This window comes from Monosiga brevicollis, genomic scaffold, assembly GCF_000002865.3.
Source record: "Monosiga brevicollis MX1 MONBRscaffold_21 genomic scaffold, whole genome shotgun sequence".
NCBI lineage: Eukaryota > Choanoflagellata > Craspedida > Salpingoecidae > Monosiga > Monosiga brevicollis.
Genome location: NW_001865058.1, coordinates 77,832 through 100,985, shown reverse-complemented (window position 1 = coordinate 100,985; position 23,154 = coordinate 77,832). Strand labels below are relative to the sequence as shown.

Below are 23,154 nucleotides of genomic sequence, written 5' to 3'. Positions count from 1 at the left end.
TAATATTCTTCAGTAACTATGAATAATCAGTCGCATACTCTTTAACTATCAACTTCTATCATCCATGTTTCCACATTTATTCACAATTCCACCGGCAAAAGTCTGTAAAACACTTCCGTGCGTAACAACGCCCCTTGAAGCATCTGACAATCCACACTGGATGGACGGCAATAAAATTCTGACATTATTATGATAGCTCACTGCCTTCGCTCACTTGTTCTCTCTCTCTCTCTCTCTCTCTCTCTCTCTCTCTCTCTCTCTCTCTCTCTCTCTCTCTCTCTCTCTCTCTCTCTCTCTCTCTCTCACGCGCGCGTTGCGGCGAGCGGCAGCAGCGGCAGCAGCAGCAGATTTCAGCAGGAGAATTCAGCTTGATTTTTGAGTACCGGCCACATGGTTGGCACGGGGAAGCAGTATGGCATGCTTGATGCTGAGGGCGGCGGGTCCAAGTGGGGCCGTCGTCAGTGGCTCGTCGTGACTGTAGCATCGATTGTTGTGTTGGGTCTCGTCGTTGGTACGTCGCACACGACCTGTCGTCTTCCCCGACACGTATACACGCGCGCACACGCACGCACGCACTTTCTCTCTCTCTCCCTTTTGCCCCCCTCGCCCCCCTCTCATCTTTCCCTCATTCACTTTTTTCCCCTGTCTTGTTCGCTTACTTCTGCCTCTGCTTTGTGGGCGCCAACTTAGGTTTGGCTGTCGGTCTGAGCAGTCGGAGCCACAAGAGCAACGGCTATGCCCATGGGTTGGTCCCGCGACCTGCACCGCCGTGTTTCACACCCACTGCTGCGTTAAACGACTCGGATTTCTTCCCACGCTTCCCTGTCTCACCTTTTTTTTCTCTCTCTCTCTCTCTCTCTTCTTGTCGTCACAGTGCGGCAGCCGCCGATGCCACCGAATGCTCAAATGTGGGCGTGGACATTATGAAGGCCGGTGGCAACGCTGTCGATGCTGCCGTCGCCATGACGTTTTGTGTGGGAGTGGTGCACCCCGAGAGCTCGGGCATTGGGTGCGGCTCGCCGTCCTGACTGCTCATGTACCATACGTGCATGCATGCATTTCATTACTCATCCTCTTCCTGGTGCTTGCCCACCTTTGGCAGCGGCGGAGGTTTTATGATGGTTCGCAACGCCACGGGGCATGCAGAGGTCATCGACTTTCGTGAGGTTGCCCCGGCCCTCGCCACCCAGGACATGGTGAGGCTGCTGCTGCCACGCATGGCACTTGTCAACCACACGCATGGCACTTGCCAGCCACGGTGCTTGCCAAGCTGCACCGGCTCAGCACCAAAACGGGGACATTGGTGTCCGCTATCCCGAGCAATTTTCCTCTACGACCTGTCCCGCCATGGCCACGCCTGCTGGTGGCTCACACATCAAGCTCACGCTGCAAGGTGCTCACACTCACTCTTCTCTTACCGCCTGGCCCTTTGGTAGCTGGCCGTGTGTCGCACCAGCGACCCGGACTTGCGTCGCTGGTGTAATTCACAGTTTGGTGGTGATGCTGTTGGTAGGTTGAGCCTGACATGTGTACGGACCACACATGTACCACGATTTGCATTCGCACTGACGGTCAAGTTGTGGACGAACTCCACGGGGCCCTCCCTTTTTAGGCGTCCCGGGCGAGGTGCGTGGGCTAGAACTGGCTTGGCAGCGACATGGCCGACTGCCTTGGGCCCAGGTGCTGGCCCCTGCCATCAAGGTACGGGCGGGCATAGCCATCATCAAAACATGAGGGATGCGCTGTCCCCAGACTGACACCGACTTTTGCTCAACATCGTGGCACAGATGGCACGCGAAGGCGTTGTGGTTTCGGCACACATGGCCAATAGCATCGAATCCTCGTTTGTTGCCTGCACCTCTGGCTTCCCCTTTTGGCCACGATTGTTCTTCTGCCCGTCTAATTGCGGGATCCTGGCTACCTTTGTGATACAACATTGCAGACAAGAGCTAATCATGGCGCAACAAGCTCTGCATGCTCTGCTCGCCCCTGGTGGTGTCTTTGTGCAGCAAGGTGAGTGCCACCTCTTTACAATTCAGCCTTGTACATCTGCCGGCCAGCTTCAATCGCCGCAAGGTGCACGTTGCTTAACATGGTCTCTGGCTTGCAGGCGACACCCTCAAGATGCCCAAGCTGGCCGACACACTGCAGCGCATTGCTGAAGAAGGTAGCCAAGCCTTTTACTCGGGCACAATTGCTGAGAACACGATTCACGCCATCAACGAGAACGTCGGTTGGTCACGTTGGCCCGCATGCCATCATTCCCACAGCAATCCCACCTGTCCTGCTCTGTCAGTTTATGCACGGTATTGCTCATCACCGCGATAATCTTGGAGTAGCTGGCGGCCGCATGACACTGCAGGACCTGGCCGCCTACCAGCCCATTGTGCGAAGTGTCCAGACCATGACATGGGGTGACTTTGAACTCCTTCTGGCGCCTGCGGTGTGTCGGGAGCCCCTGCCATTACAGAGCTGGCAACTCTTCGAACAGGGCTGCCCAACTCAGCTGAATCCATGTGCTTTGTAGCCTGCCTCGGGCGTCGTACTGGGCATGATGTTCAACATTTTGCGCAACTACGAAGCATCTGCAGACAAGGTGGACACACTCACCTATCATCGACTTGTGGAAGCTTTCAAATTTGCGTATGCCAAGGTTGGTGCAGGCGACCTGGTCGTGCGCTGTGTCGGGCCTTGCAAGTCGGCGTCTCACATGATGCTTGACTCTTTCAAAGAGGGAAACAAACCGAGAGCAGCCCTTCAACTTTGGTCTCATCTTTTATTTGGTTTGATGCGTCGCATGCAATTCTAGCGTACTGAGCTGGCAGATGGTTGTTGTGCCGCAGATCGCACGTCCGGGATGGGTTGCTCCAACGAGACCTCCTGCACACTCATTGATAACTTGCAACAAACTATGCTTGACTTGGGCAACGGGGTTGGCTGGCGTGATAAGATCTTTGATAACCAGTAAGGGCAAGCGTTGCGTGCATGCTCGACATCCACCAATCCCTGGTGTAGCTGACTGAGACCTGACGTCTGTGGTTTCTTTCTCTTGCTCGTGCGTTAGAACCTTTCATGATCCCTCGTATTACGGTGCACACTACGATGTGGAGCCTACTCCCGGCACGACGCACCTCTCAGGTTTGTGCACCTGCTTACCCGTCAGAGGGGCCATGCATCAAGGCTGGACCATCGAAAGGCGCCATATCCTGTGTCCTCGTCGCCTTCTGATCTTGACCCGACTCATGCTTGTCAAACATTTCGATGCAGTCATTGGCCCAGACGGCGATGCTGTGGGTGTGACGTCGACGGTGAACCTGCTATGGGGCAGCAAGGTGTTGACGGAAGATGGTATTTTGCTGAACAACGAGGTCTGGAATCCGTCGCGCCCGTGATCGGCAGCCGCCTTGTGGATCAGGCGCGAGCGTGTCGTCTTGGCTCGCTTGTCTGATCTCAGGCGTGGCATTATCGCCGCCTCGCTGCTTTGAACCCACGTTGAGCACCTGTTTGCTTGGAACACACGGGACAACTGACGCGAGCTTTGTGTAGATGGACGATTTCTCGTCACCAAATTTGACCAATGCTTTTGGGGTGCGTCCCTCCCCAGCCAACTTTATTCGACCGGGAAAGCGGCCACTCTCTAGTTCGGCGCCGACAATTGTGTTGGACAAGGAGGGTCGCGTTCGTCTCGTGGCTGGCGCGGCGGGCGGCACTCGGGTCTGTTTCATGTTGTGACTGGTCAAGGCTAAGCGCACGCTTCTCCGGGCCGGTGACTGGGCTGGGCCTCATGGCAATATCTATGCTTGAGGTAGATCACCACGGCAACGGCGCAAGTTATCCTGCTGGCATTGGGCATGGACAAAAGCATTGAGGAGGCCATCGCGAACCCGCGAGTGCATCATCAGGTTTGTGATGGCTGTATCCTTGCAAGCAAGCTAGGCTTGGGGCTCGCCACGAGTCCAAGTGTGTGGTGCTTGTATCTGGTGTTGCCCGTGTCTGATGGCATTGCCAATAATAATATTCGAATGCAGCTTTTACCCGACTATATTCTGGGCGAGGCGGACTTTGATTCCTCTATTCGGCGCGGCCTCGAGGCACTCGGGCACAAGTGGCAAACGCCGGAGAGCATGCCAATCTCCGTGGCTCAGGTGAAGACGGCATGGCCTTTGAAAGCTGGGCTTGTTGTTGTGGCTGTTGTTGTTGGTTCTCCTAATGTTGAATGTGTTTGCTTAGGCGGTTTTGCGACAACCCAACGGCCGGTTGCACGCAGCCTCTGATCCTCGAAAAGGGGGCAAGGCAGCTGGATACTAGGCGATCCAGCTCGAGCCTCAACCTCCATGCATCATTGTTGGAGCAATCACGGAGCGGCGTCTCAATTTGTATCCCTTCTGACTGGCTTGTGTTGGGGCATGTCATGAATGCATGGCTCAAGAAGAGAAGCGACGTGTTTCGAGGTAGCAGCAGGCTGTTCACTTGACAAGCTTGTCGTGGTTGCTGAGTCCCTCTCTCGAACGTGCCTAAACGTCCCTCCCCTAATAAGTGACTGCGCGAACGCTCCCCAATGAGTCAGCGCCTGCCCCTCCCCTAATGCGCTCGTTCATTTGCATCTTCACGTGCCAGCGTCTGCTCCTGTACAAGATCTTGTGTGTTCTGTGTTTGTGTTGTGTTTTTCCCGATTTTTTCGTTTGTCCGATGTTACGACATGGGGTCGGTAGCAATCTACACAAAGTGTATTGAATGACACACTTTACCTTACATACCTGTGCTGATGTCGTAATAATGTCGCAATCTTCAAGCAAAGAATGTGATGTCAGTGAGTTGAAGGCACCACACGCGTACGCTTCTTAACAAGCTGATAAGCCAGCCTTTTCCCACACGTGCAAGTTTGCCTAAGGACATTGCAGAAAAACATTCTTCAACCAAACGTTTCGTCACCGCCGCTTAGAGGCAGAGATGTGCATGAGCTGAAGAACCTGAGAAGAGAGAGAGGCGGGTGCGTTGAAGGAGAAGCTGGAATAGGAGAGGTTGAAAAGAGAGATTGATAGATCTTGAACGGCATCTAGAGACAGAGACAGGGACGGACAGAGAAACAGAGAGACAGAGACGAAGACGAAGAAGCGCGATGAGAGTGACGCGACGAACACGGCGGCGACGGCGGCGGCGGCGGGTGTGACGGCGGCGGTGATGATGGCGGAGGTGGAGCCATGAAAAAAATGAGATCTAGACAGGGGTGACGCGAATAAGCCAACCTGTCGTGGGGGGGCTGGAAGGAGGGGGAAGAAACGATCCACTGACACGCACGGAGATCGAGTTAGGAAAACATGTTAAACTAAAATGCTCGGCACGTGAACGGCAGTGAACGATGAAGATGGTCGTTGAACTGGCTTCAGTGATCAACTGTAGCGTCGTTGTGCCCTGCTGGTGCTCTTGGCTCGCGGCACAAGGCATGCCCTCGACTCTCCTTTCCGCACGCACCGACCATCGATCAAACGCTCGCTTGCTCTCAAACTTTTTTCTCTCTCTCAAACTCTCAAACTCTCTCTCTCATAATCTCTATCGAGCTCTCTCTCTCTCAAGCTCTCCCTCTCAAGCTCTCTCTCTCTCTCTCTCTCTCTCTCTCTCAAAATCTCTCTCTCTCTCTCTCTCTCTCAAAATCTCTCTCTCTCTCTCAAAATCTCTCAAACTCTCTCTCTCTCAAACTCTCTCTCAAACTCTCTTCAATTTTTCATTTTTCTTCACACACATTGTTTGTGTGTGTGTGAGGTACGGCCCGGCCTTGGAGGATCATGCAAATGGCGGCCATGAATGTGTGTGTGTGTGTGTGTGTGTGTGTGTGTGTGTGTGGCGCTCTGAGTGCCCACGGCTTGGGCGCAAATGCAACTTTGGTTGAGAGGTGGACAGCACCTCACACGTTCGAGAGCCGAAAGGGATGTTGTGCACACAAGTAATGTTCAGTGATGCAGGCCTCCGGCCACTGGCATCGGCACGCGCACGAGCCCTATACCCGCTGCCGCGTCTGCTGGCACTGCATGGGCATTCAAGCACCCAAATCGCTGCTTTTGATGATCTGGCTGTGTGGATGTTGTGGGGGGGCACGCGTACATTTGCCATGGTGCCCGCTCGACTTGCTTGGGCTCGGTGGTGTTTGTGGATGTGGCGCGGGAAATCGTGTGGGCAAGCGGGCACCCGAACTTTTCTCTCTCTCCTCTCTCTCTCTCCTCTCTCTCCTCTCTCTCTCTCTTTGTTTTTTGGTTGTTTCTCGACCTCATACTTACACGGACGCACCTCACAACACCGTGGCAAGCACTGTCAACCATCTACTTGGCTTGCGCGCGCGTCGGGCACCTCAACCACCTCTTGCCACTTTTCAAATCACGGCACGGCCAAGCTTTGTGATTCAGTTCCAATTTGCCTCACCTCACACTGATCTGCTCGGTCTTTAGACGTGCAGGCATGACCATCGGCATGTTTGCGTGGCGGCTCATCCGCCCGAGCCCCGCCAGCAGTCTGGTGGCGGCTGCCACTCGCAACTACAGTACGTCGCCTCCCTTGAGCAACCCCATGCACTGATCATCCTCTTGATCAATCACGCATGCAACCCATCCTCATGACATTTTGTGATGTTGTTTGCGCTCGCGTGGATAGCCGTTCAACGCCCGATTCGCAAGGTGATGGCTGCCAACCGTGGCGAGATTGCCATCCGCATTTTTCGCGCAGCCACCGAACTCGACATGAACACCGTCGCCGTCTACAGCAAAGAAGATATCCGGTATGTATTCCTCTTGCCATGTCCAAGCTGCGATGTCAGCCGTTGGCTCCAGATCGACTGGGCTCTCATCCCATGCTCCTCGACTCACCTTGTCCCTGCCCCTTGCTCCGCCACTCGCCTAGTGCCGTGCACCGTTACAAGGCTGACGAGGCGTATCTGATTGCCCCTGAAAAGGGCCCCGTCGCTGCCTATCTCTCGATCCCTGACCTTATTCGCATCGCCATTGACAACAAGGTTACTCACACCTCTTTTCTGCATCACTTCTTTCGAACCCAAGCTCCCTGCATGTTTGACCTCGCATCCGTACGCGCCTCACGTCCCGATGACATCATCCGTTGCCCCTCCCCAACGCACCCAGGTGGACGCCATTCACCCAGGCTACGGCTTTCTTAGCGAGTCGGTTGAACTCAGCCGTGCTTGCGAAGAAGCTGGCATTGTTTTCGTCGGTCCCAATAGCAAGCAACTGTCCCGCTTTGGTGATAAAACCCAGGCCCGTGCCCTGGCGCTCGAACATGGTCTCCCCGTCGTCCCCGGCACCGATGCCGTGCAAAGCGTTGAAGAAGCTCGTGAATTTGTGGAAGGACCCAATGGCTGTAACTACCCCGTCATTGTCAAGGCGTCCATGGGTGGTGGCGGACGTGGCATGCGCATCGTGCACAAGCCCGAACAACTCGAGGAAGCCATCAACCGCTGCCGCTCCGAAGCGCTCGTACGTGGCTGCCCCTCAATCTTCTCTCCTGCCCTTGCCCTCCTTTTCAGTTTTAACCCCTGCTTCTTCCTTCTCCGGTTGACTTCTGACTGCCGTCTGTCCATGTTGACCACTCACGCATGATTGTGCGTTTTGTTTTGTTTTTTCCTTTCCTTTCCTTTTGCCCCAGGCCGCTTTTGGTGATGGTGCTGTGTTTGTCGAGCGCTTTGTGCCCCGCCCCCGCCACATTGAGGTCCAGATCGTCGGTGATGGCACCGATGTCGTGCACCTTTTCGAACGCGATTGCTCAGTCCAGCGTCGTCACCAAAAGGTATAACTGCCCTGCTTTCTCAGCGCCTTTGCCTCGACGACGCATTTCAATGTTCCCTCTGCCTTTGCTCTTAGGTGGTTGAGATCGCCCCTGCCCCAAAGTTGCCCGAGGATGTTCGCATGAACATTTGCAACGTGAGTCAAAAAAAAAAAAACGTTGCACGGTTGTTTGAATTTGGCCCCAGCTCCGTCTCACGCACTCCTCAACCCCTTGCTGCGGCTCATAGGACGCCGTGCGTTTGGCCAAAGCCATCAACTATTCCAATGCTGGCACTGTTGAATTTCTCTTGGACCCGGAAACGAACCAGTACGTTGTGCACGTCAACTTTTTGTCTGGCCCTCGTTCGGTGTTGCCCCTACTCGCCCTGCTCTGATGCCATGTCGCGTGGATTTGTATGCCAGGCATTACTTTATGGAAGTCAACCCCCGAATTCAAGTGGAACACACCGTCACTGAGCAGGTATTGACAAGCACAATCGCAATTCTTTCAGACCCGAACCCCCCCGCGTCCACAAGTGACCACCGGTGCTTCATATTATATGGCAGCGCCCTTGACTCATCACCGTCGTTAATTTAGGTCACGGGCATCGATTTGGTTCAAACTCAGTTGCGCATTGCCAGTGGCGCCTCATTGGCAGATCTGGGCCTCAAGCAAGAGAACCTGTCCACGCGTGGCTATGCCATTCAGTGCCGCATCACCACAGAGGACCCCCTCAACGATTTTGCCCCTGATACTGGTAAGTCTCCTCAGTACGTTTCTGTGTGACCCACCAAGCCCCAACATTGCCTTTGGCATATCGTGGCCGGTTCGCTCATATCACCACCTGTTTCTACCCTTATCGTACCTTCCCTGACGACCCTTGTTTCTTGCAGGACGCATTGACGTCTGGCGTCCTGCTGGTGGCTTTGGCATCCGACTTGATAGTGGCTCGCTTCACCCGGGGGCTCGCGTCCTGCCCTACTACGATTCCATGCTGATGAAGGTTGGTTTTCCAACCTTTTTTTTTTTTTTTCGCTTTTCGCTTTTCCAGACTGCCAGCGCCACATGGCAGAACTGGCTTTTCCCAACTTTTTTTTTTTTTTTTTTTTTTTTTTTTTTTTTTTTTTTTTTTTTTTTTTTTTTTTTCCTAAATAACCTTGACTTTAGAGCTCATGCTGCTTGTCATGATTGGCCCGATAGGTGACGGCTACGTCCGCGACCCTGGACGATGCCTCGCGCAAAGTCCGACGCGCATTGGTCGAGTCGCGTATTCGTGGCGTCAAGACAAACATTCCCTTTCTGCTCAACGTGCTGCGCCATCCCGTCTTCGTTGCCGGTGACTGCACCACCCGCTTCATCGAGGAGAATCCTGAACTCATGGAGTTCCCCCACCGCCGCAACCGCGCTAACAAGCTTCTCCGCTATTTGGCCGACAGTATCGTCAACGGCACCTCTGTGGTCGGCGCGCAAGGCGAGCCCGCCCCCGTTCAGGTCATCATGCCCGAAAAGCTGCCCAACAAGTCGAGCAACAAAGGCTTCAAAAACATTCTCGATCGCCAAGGCCCTGAAGCTTTTGCAAAGGTGGGTGATCCTGATGTTTCTTCCTTCATTCTTCAATTTTTATTTATTTTTTTATTTTTTTATTTTTTTTTTCCCGAGCTGACGCGGGATCATACCCAATGTTCAAACATTTAGGCAGTCCGAGACCACGAAGGCGCCCTCCTTATGGACACGACCTGGCGCGATGCCCACCAATCCCTGCTGGCCACACGCGTGCGCACCAATGATATTCTCAAAATTGCGCCACACACGTCTCAGGCCTTTCAAAGTAAGCGCGGCAGAAGTTTGGGGGCATTCCCAAAGTTGCGATCATTCACTGTCTCTGACCCGACCACTCTTGCCATCGTGGTTCTACTCAGACATGTATTCGCTGGAGAACTGGGGTGGTGCAACGTTTGATGTTGCGCTGCGTTTCCTGCACGAGTGCCCCTGGGAGCGTTTGGAGCACATGCGTGAGCTTGTGCCGAACATCCCATTCCAGATGCTGCTGCGCGGCGCCAACGCCGTGGGCTACACCGCGTATGCCGACAATGTCATTTACAAGTTTTGCGAAACGGCTCACAAATATGGCATGGACGTTTTCCGCGTTTTTGACAGCTTGAACTACATGGACAACCTGCTGCTCGGCATCGACGCTGCCGGCGCTGCGGGTGGCGTGGTTGAAGCAGCCATCTGCTACACTGGTACGAGGGGCATTTGTCAAGAAGATGGGCACGCTGCAACAACGCCTTCCTTGCCGGACTCTTTCTCTCCCTCTAACGTTTTCGTTTTCTTCCTTCTACCTTTCTCGTTTGCTTGTGAACACCTAGGTGACGTCTCAGATCCCAAGAAGGACAAGTACAACCTGGACTACTACCTTGAACTCGCTCGCCGCTTGAGCGATGCCAATGTGCATGTGCTCTGCATCAAGGACATGGCTGGTCTTCTCAAGCCCAAGGCGACCAAAACGCTCATCTCTGCGCTGCGTCGTGAGCACCCCACAATGCCCATCCACGTGCACACCCACGACACTTCAGGTCTTGGCGTGGCTTCCATGATTGCGGCCTTGGATGCTGGAGCAGATGTGGTGGATGCCTGCGTTGACAGCATGTCTGGAATGACATCTCAGCCCAGCATGGGCGCCATTGCCAGCCATTTTGCCGGTACTCAAAAGGACTGCGGCGTCGATCTGGATCACCTCCGCGAAATCAACGAGTACTGGGAGAGCATCCGTGGGCTTTACGCTCCCTTTGGTAAGCTTTTGTGGCTTGTTTGTTGGCTCGCAACTTCAGACTCTTTCACGGCACCACCTCTCAGACGACCAGCTTGTTTGGCATCTTGCCAAGTCATATCTGTGGTCGGGCTAGCCCTCATGGATCTGTTGACTGCTTGCTCACTCATCGCAGAATCTGGACAAAAGAGCGGTAGCTTTGACGTTTTTGAGCACGAGATTCCCGGCGGCCAATACACAAACCTGCATTTCCAGGCCAACTCCCTGGGCCTGGCCAGTCAATGGCGTTCCATCAAGCTGGCTTACAAGGCCGCCAACCGACTCTGCGGTGACATTATCAAGGTCACGCCCAGCAGCAAGGTTGTGGGCGACTTGGCGCAATTTATGGTACAGAACCACTTGAGCGAGGAAGACGTGCGTGAGCGTGCCGAGACCTTGTCTTTCCCCCGATCTGTCGTCGAGTATTTCCAAGGCTATCTCGGCACGCCCAAGGGCGGCTTCCCCGAACCTCTTCGCTCCAAGATCACCCGCGGTCAGGGCCACATCGAGGGCCGTCCTGGTGCTGGCATGGAACCCATGGACCTGGATGCCCTGCGCGTGGAACTGCATCGCAAACACTCGGAAGAGAGCGTGCAGCATTTGGATCACCTGGCCCATGAACATATTTCCGATGGTGACCTCATGAGCAGCGCCATGTATCCCAAGGCATGTCTCCTGTGTCACTGACTGTCTGGATGTCTGCTGTCGATCGTTTTTGCTACCCCTCGGGCGCATGTCTGACCGCGAGTGTGTGATTAGGAGTACGACGAGTACCGCAACTTCATGGCCGAGTTTGGCCAAGTGTCGCGATTGGGCACCAAAGAATTCTTGGCCCCCATGAAGCCTGGAGAAGAAGTCACTGTTGACCTGGAGAATGGTATGATTCTTGGGGCCGTCATTATCGCGCAACATTGCTACAGTTGCTCTGACCGGCCCATGCATGCACACTGTTTTCTTGAAGCCCCCTCACACAAACTTTTGTCTGTGGCTGGCCCAAATCTCAGGCAAGACTCTGTTGGTCAAGTATTTGGCGACGGGTGATCTGAACGAAGAGGGCGAGCGCCAGGTCTTCTTTGACGTGAACGGCATGCCACGCTCCATTTTCGTCCCTGATCGCAAGAGCTCGGCAGCTGCTGAACTGGTGGCTCGTCCCAAGGCCAAGAAGCACGATCCTGGCCATCTTGGTACGATACGATATGGTTGAGGCAGTCGTGCTCCATTTCAGCCGACCTACCATGAACCACACTTTTATTCTTGCACTCACCCCACTTCCAAATCATTCTTAGGCGCACCAATGCCCGGAGCTGTGGTGGGTGTCAATGTTCGGGTTGGTGATGTTGTCAAGGCCAACCAATCGTTGGTCGTACTCAATGCCATGAAAATGGAGACGAGTGTCGCGGCCCCTTTTGCCGGCGTTGTGCGGGAGGTTCATGTGGCCAGCGGCGATACGGTATCTGGCCAGGACTTGCTCGTTGTGATTGAGAAAACGGACGAGTAGTCCCGCCCTACTCCTGTTGTATGCCTCATGTTTTGCCTGCTCGTGCTGAGACTGCATCGTAGTCTGAACAGGTTTGGCAATTACGAATCGATACCATGATGAAATCCTTCGTGCCTGTGTATCTTCCAGTCGTGGTGCCTATCTTCAATCTCTTCACTGTGATGATAAGGTATCGCGCAAGACTGATCAGCCTGGTCATTTCATCACACCAATATCATTATGAGCTCTCAGCGCTCTAGGTTGTGTGCATTCACATTCACAAGCCGAACGAACGGCCAGCCAGGACAGTGGCTGCTTATTTTATGGACAGAAGTTTAAGTGTGGCTAGGATGGTGCCCATATAGAGACGCCTTCAGTGTGACAGCACACCTTGCCGCCGGTCCGTGCACAAGTCATGCACAAGAGGACTGGATACCAGGTTGCTTGGTCCATCAAAATGCCGTTGCAAAATATGCACTTGGTAAACGTCGCAGTCGACCAATCATCCATGCGCGAGTGCTTCAAGCACAAGTATGCCTAAGTCAAACGATCGTGTGCATTGAAAGTCGAGTCAGTGGCTGCTGGCCAAGATAATAAAGCAACTCCACGGCACACCATACATACCGGCTGAGAGAATACGGTTCGCTCATCTGGCCAAGCATTGGCCTGCAAATGGCCAGGGACCATGCCCTCACAGCGGATGCAAGTTTGAAATTGCCGAAAGGCAATGGGACGGCGCCCAGGCTTCATGGCACAGTTCATGCACATTTTCAAGGGCTGCCGTGCACATACCCAGAAGAGCGTGAGCACAGGTAGCTGAGTCACAAAATCAACAAGTGTTTGTCACCTGCAACAAACCTTGGCCTTGCGAGGCCCATTGTCCATCACCGGTTGACGGCAACTGAGCTGAAAAAGCAGGCTCAAGCGCAAGTTTATATCGTTCAACGGGGACGCGCGCTGCAGGATTGCTTTTTGCCAGAACTTGATCGTTCTCTCGGGATTTTGTAGGGTTACAAGCAAGCGTGCCAGGGGCTGCTGGCGTGATGGCTCTTGGCGAGCAAGCATAACATCTGCGACACGACACCGATACTCGAATAGGGCACGATGAAGGTCGCCCTTGTTTACGTCTGCACTGTTGCCCAGTTGCTTGATGCCTGCCACGATGGGGTTGCTCAACCACGTGCCCAAGAACTGGAGCGTGCTATCAAAATGGGCATACCGCACCATTGTAGAGTTTGGAATGAGGTCGTTGTGTCAAACGAACAACAAAAATAGAGCACAAGAAGCCCTTCTTTAATGACCGGTACATTTGCAGCTACATACGGAGAATTGGCAAGCAGGGGGCGTAGGCGCTGACGCAATGGTGCCCAGGCACCGAGAGGTACACGGTCAACGCTAACATTGTTGAAAAGATGAGTGGGATGCCTCGTCAACCGCGGTCAGCACAGCTTGCACCGCTTGTGCAAGTTGACCTCCAGGCAATGAATGTAACGCACCTGTTTGCGACGGGCTGTCCAATTGTCTCCAAGTACTCACAGTAAAATGGGAAGAGAACGTCCAAAAGCTCATCCTCTGTGACGCCAGTAAAAAGAGAAGCAATGTACAAGGCCGCCTGCAGATGATCGACACAGGACAGCCAAGCAGAAAGGAGTGAGACAATTCCAACTATCCAGTGGGCCTGCATCCACCGGTCCTCCAAAGGCTCGAGGTGCCCGTCGCACCTCCTTGAGCAGGCCGGAGCGATCCTCCTGCTCCACGCGCTGCCAAATTTGAAGACACAACGCCGGTACTTCTGGCGGTAACTGGCGGATACGGGTCGTAACCGTCTCGAACACACCTGAGCAAGGCGCGCATCATCATCCGATTGTCATCACATCCCACAATGGATAAGCATGACCAAACACGCAGGCTCGCTGGTGCGTGGCAAGAGGATCCGCGTACCATAGACGCGAAGTTCTTCGCACACTGCGGTCAGCCAGAAAAAGTTGTGGGAGCCTGGATTGTCTAGCAGAAGCGTCATCTGCAAGCGGTGGCGATGAGAGACTGCAGCCGACATGCACAACCTGGAGGTGCACAGCACAAAATGTACCTGCTCGTCATCGAGTTGCTTATTGTAGGCACCAAGCAAGCGCTCAATGACAAGCTGGCGCTCGGAACGATCCAACGGCGCAAGTCCAAAATCTGTGATGCCAGTGTTGGGTAGTTGCTTGGCAGACTACAAAAGTATAAAGTTGGGGATGAGCACAAGACAAGTTCTATCAAACCCAGTCTGGCCTCCCGAGTTGCACCTCTTCATTTTCAACAGAGTCGATGGAGGCTTTGGCCAACCGGTGCAGCCCTTCTGTCAGCCTTGAGTGCACTGTTTTCTGCATTCGAATCGCCTCGTCAACATCCGCCTGAGCCAGTGCACCATGATCTGTCACAAAGTTGCAGGTGCCGTTTGTTGAGACTTTATGATAGTGCCACAGCCCACGTGCGCGCGTGTGTGGGTCTTTTGAGTTTGTTTGGGACTGGCTTCACAACGCGTACCAATGCTCATGGCTACCCTCAGCCGGTCACCGTTGAGAAAGAGCAATTGCAAAATTTCACTACCAATCACCAACAGGTCAAGGTTGGCGACCAGTAATACCAGGGGAAGCTCCGAGGATGACTGCAAGAGTGCGACGCAATTGCAGGTCAATGAGCCCAACCGGCGCCAAAACGCTGAGTGCTGCAGTGCTGCAACACGATTGCCTTCAACCAGCCCTTACCCGGCGTGCAAGGGCCTTCCGAAACATTTCCACAAGACTGGCTGCAAACTTGCCGTCAGCATCGTCTTTTAGCAACTACAAGTCACGCAACATGACTCATGAGACACTCGCACTTGCACATAGAAATGACATGTGTTGAAAACTGTGCCCAAACTGAGATATGTCAAAACCCATACGTTTTGCACGTGGTTGGCTTCTTGAGTCGTTTCGGCGCACTTGACCAGCAGTTGCAGAGCAATGTCCTTTGGGTCTAGAGATGGGGCACCCAATAAGTGAGGTGAAATCTGAAGCACAGTGTGCGGGCGACGTAGGCAAGAGCATACGCATTGAGGGTGAAGCTTTGACAGAAACAAACACCACATCAAAGCCAGCCGCCCGAAGCTGGAAAATGGTTGAAAACGTGGGAGGTGCAAAACAAAGTTAGGAATACAAATTCTAGAACAAAAAGCTGTTGGATGAGACTGCCAAGTACGGCTGGGGCCAGCACCACCACGACCGACCTCGCGGCCAGCACCCGCAAGAACAGTTGAGCGACCGGAACCTGATTGGCACGTGAAGAGGCAAGGTGAGAGCCAAAGCCCGACCACACAGAACTTGCAGGTGGTACCAACCAGGTGGTCCGCTCAAGGTCATGATGGGGCGATGCTCATCATCAACGGGCTCGCGACAGTACTCAACAACTCTGGCAATCTAAAGCACACCAAAAATACGTGGTGTTGAGGACATTGAGTTGTATCTGCAACGACACTGTGCCTTGGCAGCAAATCGATCATCTGTCTGACTTCGTCGTCGCGCCCAATGTGATTATGTTCTTGTTCTGCAAGCACGCGTTCAGAGGGTGCAGCCAGCTCCTCAACCATGCTTGGGTCACCTGAGGATGGGCACAAGGGGGGGAGGAAAAAACAATGGTTTGTATGAGTGCCAGTGCAGTTCTACGTGGATGGCAAGACAGAGGTGATTGGAGGCGGCATGCACCTACCCTCCATCAGAGGATATTGTGCTTCGAGAGCCTTGGTGAGAAATTGGAAAACATCCTCAGCCAGGCCGTCCAATCGATGAAGCAAGGCTTTTTCAGTTCCCGTGCTATCATCAAGGCGCTCAAATTCTGCATCGTAATCGTGGCAGCGATCCCCAAACGCTGTGCGCAGCTCCTCCTGCACGGAAATGTGGCATGTACGAGACTGAGCCATGGTTGGCACTTCAAGGCCTGCAGCAAAAGGACTCTCGGAATTGGTCGGGCATCACCACGGACCTTGAGTCGGTTGAGCGCAACTTGACCCAGCTTGGAACTATCTACAAAGCGGGGCAGGAAGCTCTCGGGTATGTTGGACAAAGCTTCGCGGCGACGGAAGAAGAAGGCGGCATTCGGATTGCCGGTGCGCATAGCACCGTGCAAAATCTCCATGTGGGTAATGGAGATGTTACTTGGCCAATCATACTGAGTGGCAATGGAGGCTGGAAGCTCGCTGTCCGAGGGGACCCATCTAGTAACATGTTGAGGGCGCAGAGATCAGCCGTCAAGGGTAGTGGAGGTCAAGGGGAGTGGAGTTCAAGGGGAGTGGAGGTAGATGTTGAGGGAAGGTTAAGAAACCACAAAAGAAAAGAGGCACAAGACAAACCCACCCATAACGATGACCCAGCAGGTTGATGAAAAAGGGGTTGGTCTCCGCCTCGATGCAGCGGTCGAGCTCGCCGAGGCAAGCGCGAAACACAGTCTCTGGTGATGATTCCTTCGGAACACCCCAACGCAAATCGCAGTCCTGCATCAAAGGCGATACGGTGGGTATGCGGTTAAAGACCAGGAAAGAATGGAGGACGCTGGTCACCATGATCAAGGAGGGGTTTGGCGTACGATAATGCGAAGACGACGCGCTTCACCCCAAGCACGCAGCCGTGGAAAAACCTATACGTCAGATCACCCGATCAGCGGGCAAAAGGTGAGCTGGGCCATGACAGCGAGTCATCAGTAATCCAAGCTTTGGCGGTGTTCAGACCTGACGAACGAGCACTTCACGCTCTGAGAACATGTCAGCAAAGGTGCTTGAGACAAAGACGCGAACATCGCGCCATAATCGGCGATCCTTCTCCACGACGGGCTGTGCTGGGGTTGAGGCAAGAATTTGGGCACGGATCTGACGCCATGTGTCCTCGACAATACTCTCGACTAATGGAGAGGCCGGAGAGAACATTGCACATTAACCCACACAACGATTTGAGTTGGGAGAAAAAAGAATTGGCATGGAATGAAGAAAAGGAAGCTGCAAGGAGGGGGACAAGGCGGGGAGCGCGGTACGATAGGCTTGTGTACCATCTGCAAAGCCCAAGGCAGGTGGATGGGCATCTGAGCGGCCATGGCCCTGCGCTTCGGGAACGGTTTGGGATGGAGGCTGTTCCGAAACAGAAGAGGGATCGGCAGGCTGTGCGTTGGTGACTGAACCAGGAATGTCCTGTGAGGAAGCCTGCAGTGGCTCAACTGGGGGTGTGTCTGCGTCTGCGTGAACATGCAGCGCCGAAATCTTGTCTTGCACAACTTGCAAAAGACGGCGATCCGAGCTACTCCAGCTTTCAGAAAGTTGGCGGCAACTGACAATCACGTCGTGGACGGAAGGTAGGGCCAGCATGTTGAGCAGGGCATCATCGGCGTTGCTGGTGACATTCAGAGCGGATAAGAGACTGGTCAAAGTTTGACTGTCCGTATCGGCTGCAAAAATGATAAATAAAAGAATGCACCGTGTGAATTGTAGCGCCACGAGCAAAGTGACGAGTCAAAGGGTGAGAAGGACCGATCACGATCAGATGAAGCAACTGGCGTACGTCGTTGAATAGCGTGTGCCAGCAGGGCCACGGTCAGGGCCACAGTCAAGTGTTGCCCCACCCCTTCCGAGTCGCAAAAGATGTGGTAGGTGCGACCTGTCATGTACATGGCACCCAAGGGGTGAGCTGAGGATATATCCAATGGCTTTGAGAATGAGAAGCTCATAGCAGCAACCCACCGGAGGCAGTGGCCAGGCCCAAACTCAGTGGGGCATGGTTGACACGGGCCTCGGGCCAGCGGCAGTCACAGGCATGGCCGGGCACAATGGCAACAAAGTCGCTGACGTTGATATACTTGCGAAAGGCTGGATCCACTGGAGTGGGTTGATAGGTCAGTCCACTGTACGTGACAGTGGTCCAGCGCCGCTTCCAGGTCTTGATGCTGCCGCCTGAGCACGGGCGACACGTCCGCTTGACTGTGAGGAACGAGAGCAAGCCGCGGCATCGAAATGGGCCGAATCAACCCGCCTCTTTGAGACAGACAGACAGACAGACAGACAGACAGACAGACAGACAGACAGACAGACAGACAGACAGACAGACAGATAGCAGCTCGAGTCCACATTGATAGCTACATGACATCAGATGTGTCACGCACACAGGCACAGACCCACGGTCACACACGGGCACACACACACGCGCACACACACACGCGCACACACGACCCCACACACACGCGCACACACACGCGCACACACACGCACACACACACTCACACTCACGGGCACACACATACACGGCCACATACACACGCACGGGCACACACACACATACACGGGCACACACACACGCACGAGGCACGCGGGCGCGGATCACTGACCCTGTTTAGTGATGTACCCTTGGAAGAGGATGTCGCTCGGGTCCATCCTGCCAGACGCAAACGGCTCAAAGCCGAAAACGCCTCTGTGTGTGTGTGTGTGTGTGTGTGTGTGTGTGTGTGTGTGTGTGTGTGTGTGTGTGTGTGTGTGTGTGTGTGTGTGTGTGTGTGTGTGTGTGTGTGTGTGTGTGTGTGTGTGTGTGTGTGTGTGTGTGTGTGTGTGTGTGTGTGTGTGTGTGTGTGTGTGTGTGTGTGTGTGTGAGTTGGATTGTCAGAATATTACATGGACTGATGATCAAGTACTTGTCAGACGAATAGTGCTTGTCAGACGAATTGGATTAGTTTTTCTTTTTTTGGGGGGATTTTTTTCTTACGGGGGATCGGGGTTGCGATACAATGCCCCTTGAGCATGTCGCGCTTGAGGGAATGAATAAGGTGCACCTGTCCAACATACGCTCTGAGGGCGTCGCGAATCGGTGGTTGCATCAGCTGCAACGGCTGGGACGGACTGGCAAGTGTGGCGTTTAAACAGGGGCTCAACTCGATGACCATATGATGCAAAAACTTGAAGTTCACACGTTCACGAGCCGCGGCTCCCCTGAGGTTCACACACTTGTAATGCTCAAGGTCGAACTTATTCAAACAAAACTAAAGTACATGTAGGTGGGTGTCGCGAGGCGAGCTCGGGCTACAGCGCAGCCTCGTGCAGGGCAACCAAAAAGCCCCCCGCCCCCGTTCTATTGAGATGATAGTTTATTTTAGAGAGAGAAAAACAAAACTCCAGACCAGAAATTGTCAGAGAAATCTTCGTTTCACAAAAGGGCCCTACGTGACCTGCTCTGTGTGTGTGTGTGTGTTGTGTGTGTGTGTGTGTGTGTGTGTGTGTGTGTGTGTGTGTGTGTGTGTGTGTGTGTGTGTGTGTGTGTGTGTGTGTGTGTGTGTGTGTGTGTGTGTGTGTGTGTGTGTGTGTGTGTGTGTGTGTGTGTGTGTGTGTGTGTGTGTGTGTGTGTGTGTGTGTGTGTTGTAGCTGCTGTTTCTGGTTCATGTCCCTGACGACCCCCTCGACCCCTCTACCAATAAGTCCTCTACATCCTCGACCTCTACCTCTACATCCTTCAATCCTACCTCTACCTCCTTTACTCTCACCGGCATCCTCAGCCAGGGTCTAAGACTCTTAAGACTCGCTCCGCGGCATTCTGACTTACTCTAATTTTCGACCGAAAACCGGCTCAAACTGAGATGCAGGCCATGTCGTTCACCAGGCAGCGAGGGTGCAGCTTGCCCATCCTCTTGCTCTCATCCCTCCTCTTCCTAACGGCGAGGAGTCAATGCCCTCACCCTCAGCCCATCGACCAGGTCGCCGACTGGTTCAAGAGCGAGGTGCTTCCCATCTCAAACTCGGCCGCTTTCAACGCGCAGACCCTGATTAAACACACGCGCAACGCCTCGTCCATTCGGCTCAGCCTGCGTCCCGTCATCACCCTCACCGATGACACGCGGGCCGAGCACATGGATGCCGGTATCTGCATTACACATAGCAGCCTCGCCGATGGGGTTGCTTGTCTTCCCTCGCTCATCATCATGGGTGTGATGAAAGGAGGTGGGTTCTGTCGAATCAATCGTCGCGCTCTCGTGCCTCCGTGCCTTGTGCTCCTCTGTGTATTCGTGCTCACCCCCCTGTACCCTGTTCAAGAACCGTATGCTCACGCGTGGCAATGGTATTTTGTTTGTGTTTGGCAGGGACCGGGGAGCTTGGCTCTTGGCTGACCATGCACCCGTACTTGAAGCGCTTCAACAGGCACACTATGGAGGGCGTGTGCGAGAATCCCGAAGCCCAGTTTTTCAACAAAATCAGTACGCTCCGGTGATGAAATACCTCTCGCACCCCTACATTCCTTTAGAAGGCGAGAAGCATTCACACGGGCTTTCCGGGGGGGTTTTTTTAGACCAACGTGGTTTTGAAAGTGGCTGGCGCAAGTATGCTTTGCTTGGGTTTGAGATGGACAGCTTCGCCAACGTCTCGCATGTATATACATTTGAGAAGACACCGGAGTACGTCTTGTCGGCTTTGCCTGGGCCGATTGCCAACTCACGAGCCCGGACGAGGTTGCGAAGCGTGCGTCACAATCTAACACACACGTCCACTCGCTTGCTTGTTGTACGACTATTTAGTATTATCAGCATGGATGCAGCCCGAGTAGCGCGTATGCATAGCCTGCTGCCGTCTGTGCGCCTCATTGCTTCTCTGCGTGATCCGGCGTACGTTAACCTGATTCTGTGACTCCGCTTGAAGCTTTGCTCCGCTGCGCCTCTTGATCCGTGTGCTCATGTTTGCTTGTGCCTGCATCTTTGTATCTTTCTACCTCAACCTGGCTTTGATCTTCTGACTATGATCTCTGTCTCTGCCTCTGCCTCTAACTATCATCTCTGCCTCCATCCCCGTGTCCCAAATTATGCGTTTCTCGTTTCCTAGGGCCCGAGCGTACTCCCACTTTCAACACAACTGCCGGGAGGGCAGAATATTGGTGGGCAACCCCGGCACAAAATTTGCCGATCGTGTCATTGTCAATGAGAGGCGTGATCCCCGGACGGTACAGCGTGTCAATGACTTTTTGAAAGCCATTGGCGCCACCCGCGAGGACTTTTCCAAGCCAACTGGCTCATGCACGAGCAAGCAGTTTGAAACTGCCCTGCTGACACGTCTGGACGGGACGCGTGGCACACGTATCTCGCACAACGAGAGCATGGCATTTGCCATCTTGGAGCGCGGCTTCTATGCTGAGCAGCTCGATGTCATCACGCAGTATTATCCTCGCGATCAAATTCACCTCAACCTGTACGAGGCCATGTCCAAGGATATGGTCTCTCACATCAATGATATTCAGACGTGGCTGGGGCTTCCTTTCTTTGATTATTCACCGTTGACGCGAATCAACGCCCGTGGTTACACGTCGCTACAAGCTGTAAAGAGCAAGACGGACAGCAAGCCGTATGAGAGCCTGGGTGACGACGTGTATCAGCTGCTGGTGGAGATGTATCTGCCCAGCATGCGGGATTTAGCCCGCTATGTAGACAAGAGCCTGTTGCGCAAGCACTGGCCTATCAATTGAGCCTGAATTTTGTCTGTTCGCGCTTGCGCGTTTGTCAATTTACGCCGTGCACGAGGTGTTGCCAAGAAGGCCAGACACACCCACAGCCTGAACGATGAAGTACTGTATGTGTCGCTCCGAGCTTCCTAGTTTTCCCCGTCGCTCCATCCCGCATGAAAAGCATGACAAAATTGATCTGACAATAAAGCCGTTTTTCACATCAAGGAGGACTTGCGGTGTAAGCCCAAGTTGTTTCCTGTGTGCCTACTACATGTAGTAGTTTTGCTGTATCTTCGTGTCCTGTTGATATCATTGCCCCTCTGCTAGCGCCTCTGTCTAGCTATGCTATTCCTCTGTATCTTTGCTGTTGACACCTTTCTCTCTCTCTTTCTCTCTCTCTCTCTCTCTCTCGACCTCTCTCTCTCGACCTCTCTCTCTCTCTCGACCTCTCTCTCTCTCTCTCTCTCTCTCTCTCTCTCTCTCTCTCGACCTCTCTCTCTCGACCTCTCTCTCTCTCTCTCTCTCTCTCTCTCTCTCTCTCTCTCTCTCTCTCTCTCTCTCTCTCTCTCTCTCTCTCTCTCGCTCTCCGTCTCGTGTGGTACTTGTGTGTTGCTAGCTGCACTCCGATTCGCATAGCTCTTGGACGGAGGCACCGACTGGGATGCAGGCCATGTCGTTCACCAGGCAGCGAGGGTGCAGCTTGCCCATCCTCTTGCTATCATCCCTCCTCTTCCTAACGGCGAGGAGTCAATGCCCTCATCCCCAGCCCATCGACCAGGTCGCCGACTGGTTCAAGAGCGAGGTGTTTCCCATCTCAAACTCGGCTGCCAACAACGCAAAGACCTTGATTAAACACACGCGCAACGCCTCGTCCATTCGGCTCAGCCTGCGTCCCGTCATCACCCTCACCGATGACACGCGGGCCGAGCACATGGATGCCGGTATCTGCATCACACATAGCAGCCTCGCCAGCGGGCTTGCTTGTCTTCCATCGCTCATCATCATGGGTGTGATGAAAGGAGGTTCGTGGTGCACGGTTCTGTCGGATCAATCGTCGTGCCTTCCAAGTTGCCCCGTGGTCCTTAGGAGCCGTATGCTCACGCGTGGCAATGGTATTTTGTTTGTGGTTGGCAGGGACCGGGGAGCTTGGCTCTTGGCTGACCATGCACCCGTACTTGAAGCGCTTCAACAGGCACACTATGGAGGGCGTTTGTGAGAATCCCGAAGCCCAGTTTTTTAATAAAATCAGTACGACCCCCTGATAATATAGCTCTAGCACCCCTACATTCCTTTAGAAGGCGAGAAGCATTCACACGGGCTTTCCGGGGGGGTTTTTTTTTTCATAGATCAACGTGGTTTTGAAAGTGGCTGGCGCAAGTATGCTTTGCTTGGGTTTGAGATGGACAGCTTCGCCAACGTCTCGCATGTATATACATTTGAGAAGACACCGGAGTACGTCTTGTCGGCTTTGCCTGGGCCGATTGCCTACTCACGAGCCCGGACGAGGTCGTGAAGCGTGCGTCACAATCTAACACCCACGTCTCTTCGTGCGTTCGCTTGTTCCATGCTGACGCAGTATCATCAATATGGATGCGGACCGAGTCGCGCGTATGCATAGCCTGCTGCCGTCTGTG

General features: G+C 53.8%; 6 protein-coding genes across 6 annotated transcripts in view; 5 read left to right on the top strand and 1 right to left on the bottom strand.

Moving 5' to 3' along the window:
* Positions 1-189: 189 nt before the first annotated feature.
* MONBRDRAFT_27687 (uncharacterized protein) lies at positions 190-4,308 on the top strand (the record flags this gene model as incomplete). Its single annotated transcript, XM_001748179.1, has 18 exons — positions 190-312; positions 412-511; positions 691-745; positions 875-1,009; positions 1,103-1,196; positions 1,437-1,509; positions 1,613-1,701; positions 1,788-2,013; positions 2,111-2,233; positions 2,340-2,443; positions 2,528-2,653; positions 2,810-2,964; positions 3,065-3,138; positions 3,268-3,368; positions 3,547-3,714; positions 3,810-3,902; positions 4,029-4,145; positions 4,231-4,308. 18 exons carry the CDS (start codon positions 190-192, stop codon positions 4,306-4,308), a joined length of 2,034 nt encoding a protein of 677 aa, XP_001748231.1.
* A 1,057-nt stretch (positions 4,309-5,365) lies between these two features.
* On the top strand, positions 5,366-6,532 carry MONBRDRAFT_27686 (uncharacterized protein; the record flags this gene model as incomplete). Its single annotated transcript, XM_001748178.1, is given in 3 exon segments — positions 5,366-5,760; positions 5,780-5,890; positions 6,441-6,532. Coding segments are annotated over 3 exon segments (598 nt in total), but the record flags the coding sequence as incomplete, so codon positions are not given.
* Positions 6,533-6,668: 136 nt separating this feature from the next.
* MONBRDRAFT_10371 (uncharacterized protein) lies at positions 6,669-12,071 on the top strand (the record flags this gene model as incomplete). The annotated part of the gene is made up of 18 exons (XM_001748177.1): positions 6,669-6,766; positions 6,889-7,000; positions 7,125-7,475; positions 7,645-7,785; positions 7,860-7,919; positions 8,012-8,091; positions 8,187-8,244; positions 8,362-8,521; positions 8,658-8,767; positions 8,965-9,345; positions 9,460-9,592; positions 9,684-10,007; positions 10,134-10,556; positions 10,710-11,207; positions 11,333-11,334; positions 11,366-11,450; positions 11,578-11,757; positions 11,860-12,071. The coding sequence occupies 18 exons, from the start codon at positions 6,669-6,671 to the stop codon at positions 12,069-12,071; spliced, it is 3,408 nt and encodes a 1,135-aa protein (XP_001748229.1).
* A 324-nt stretch (positions 12,072-12,395) lies between these two features.
* Positions 12,396-17,723, bottom strand: MONBRDRAFT_27684 (uncharacterized protein; the record flags this gene model as incomplete). Its single annotated transcript, XM_001748090.1, has 20 exons — positions 12,396-12,587; positions 12,675-12,827; positions 12,909-13,251; positions 13,547-13,662; positions 13,772-13,887; positions 13,992-14,070; positions 14,140-14,265; positions 14,339-14,466; positions 14,580-14,700; positions 14,801-14,875; positions 14,914-15,050; positions 15,412-15,490; positions 15,583-15,671; positions 15,780-15,954; positions 16,053-16,284; positions 16,424-16,560; positions 16,653-16,703; positions 16,795-16,964; positions 17,109-17,501; positions 17,615-17,723. The coding sequence occupies 20 exons, from the start codon at positions 17,721-17,723 to the stop codon at positions 12,396-12,398; spliced, it is 3,021 nt and encodes a 1,006-aa protein (XP_001748142.1).
* A 1,767-nt stretch (positions 17,724-19,490) lies between these two features.
* Positions 19,491-21,555, top strand: MONBRDRAFT_38159 (uncharacterized protein). Its single transcript, XM_001748176.1, has 5 exons — positions 19,491-20,031; positions 20,172-20,285; positions 20,378-20,483; positions 20,604-20,690; positions 20,905-21,555. Exons 1-5 carry the CDS (start codon positions 19,671-19,673, stop codon positions 21,539-21,541), a joined length of 1,305 nt encoding a protein of 434 aa, XP_001748228.1. The 5' UTR covers positions 19,491-19,670; the 3' UTR covers positions 21,542-21,555.
* A 635-nt stretch (positions 21,556-22,190) lies between these two features.
* MONBRDRAFT_10368 (uncharacterized protein) overlaps positions 22,191-23,154 on the top strand; it is a gene marked incomplete at both ends in the record, with an annotated part of 1,434 nt that continues 470 nt past the window's right edge. The window contains 2 exons of the mRNA XM_001748175.1: positions 22,191-22,542; positions 22,867-22,946. Coding sequence (XP_001748227.1) covers positions 22,191-22,542; positions 22,867-22,946 — 432 coding nt within the window. The remainder of the gene's footprint in view (positions 22,543-22,866; positions 22,947-23,154) is intronic.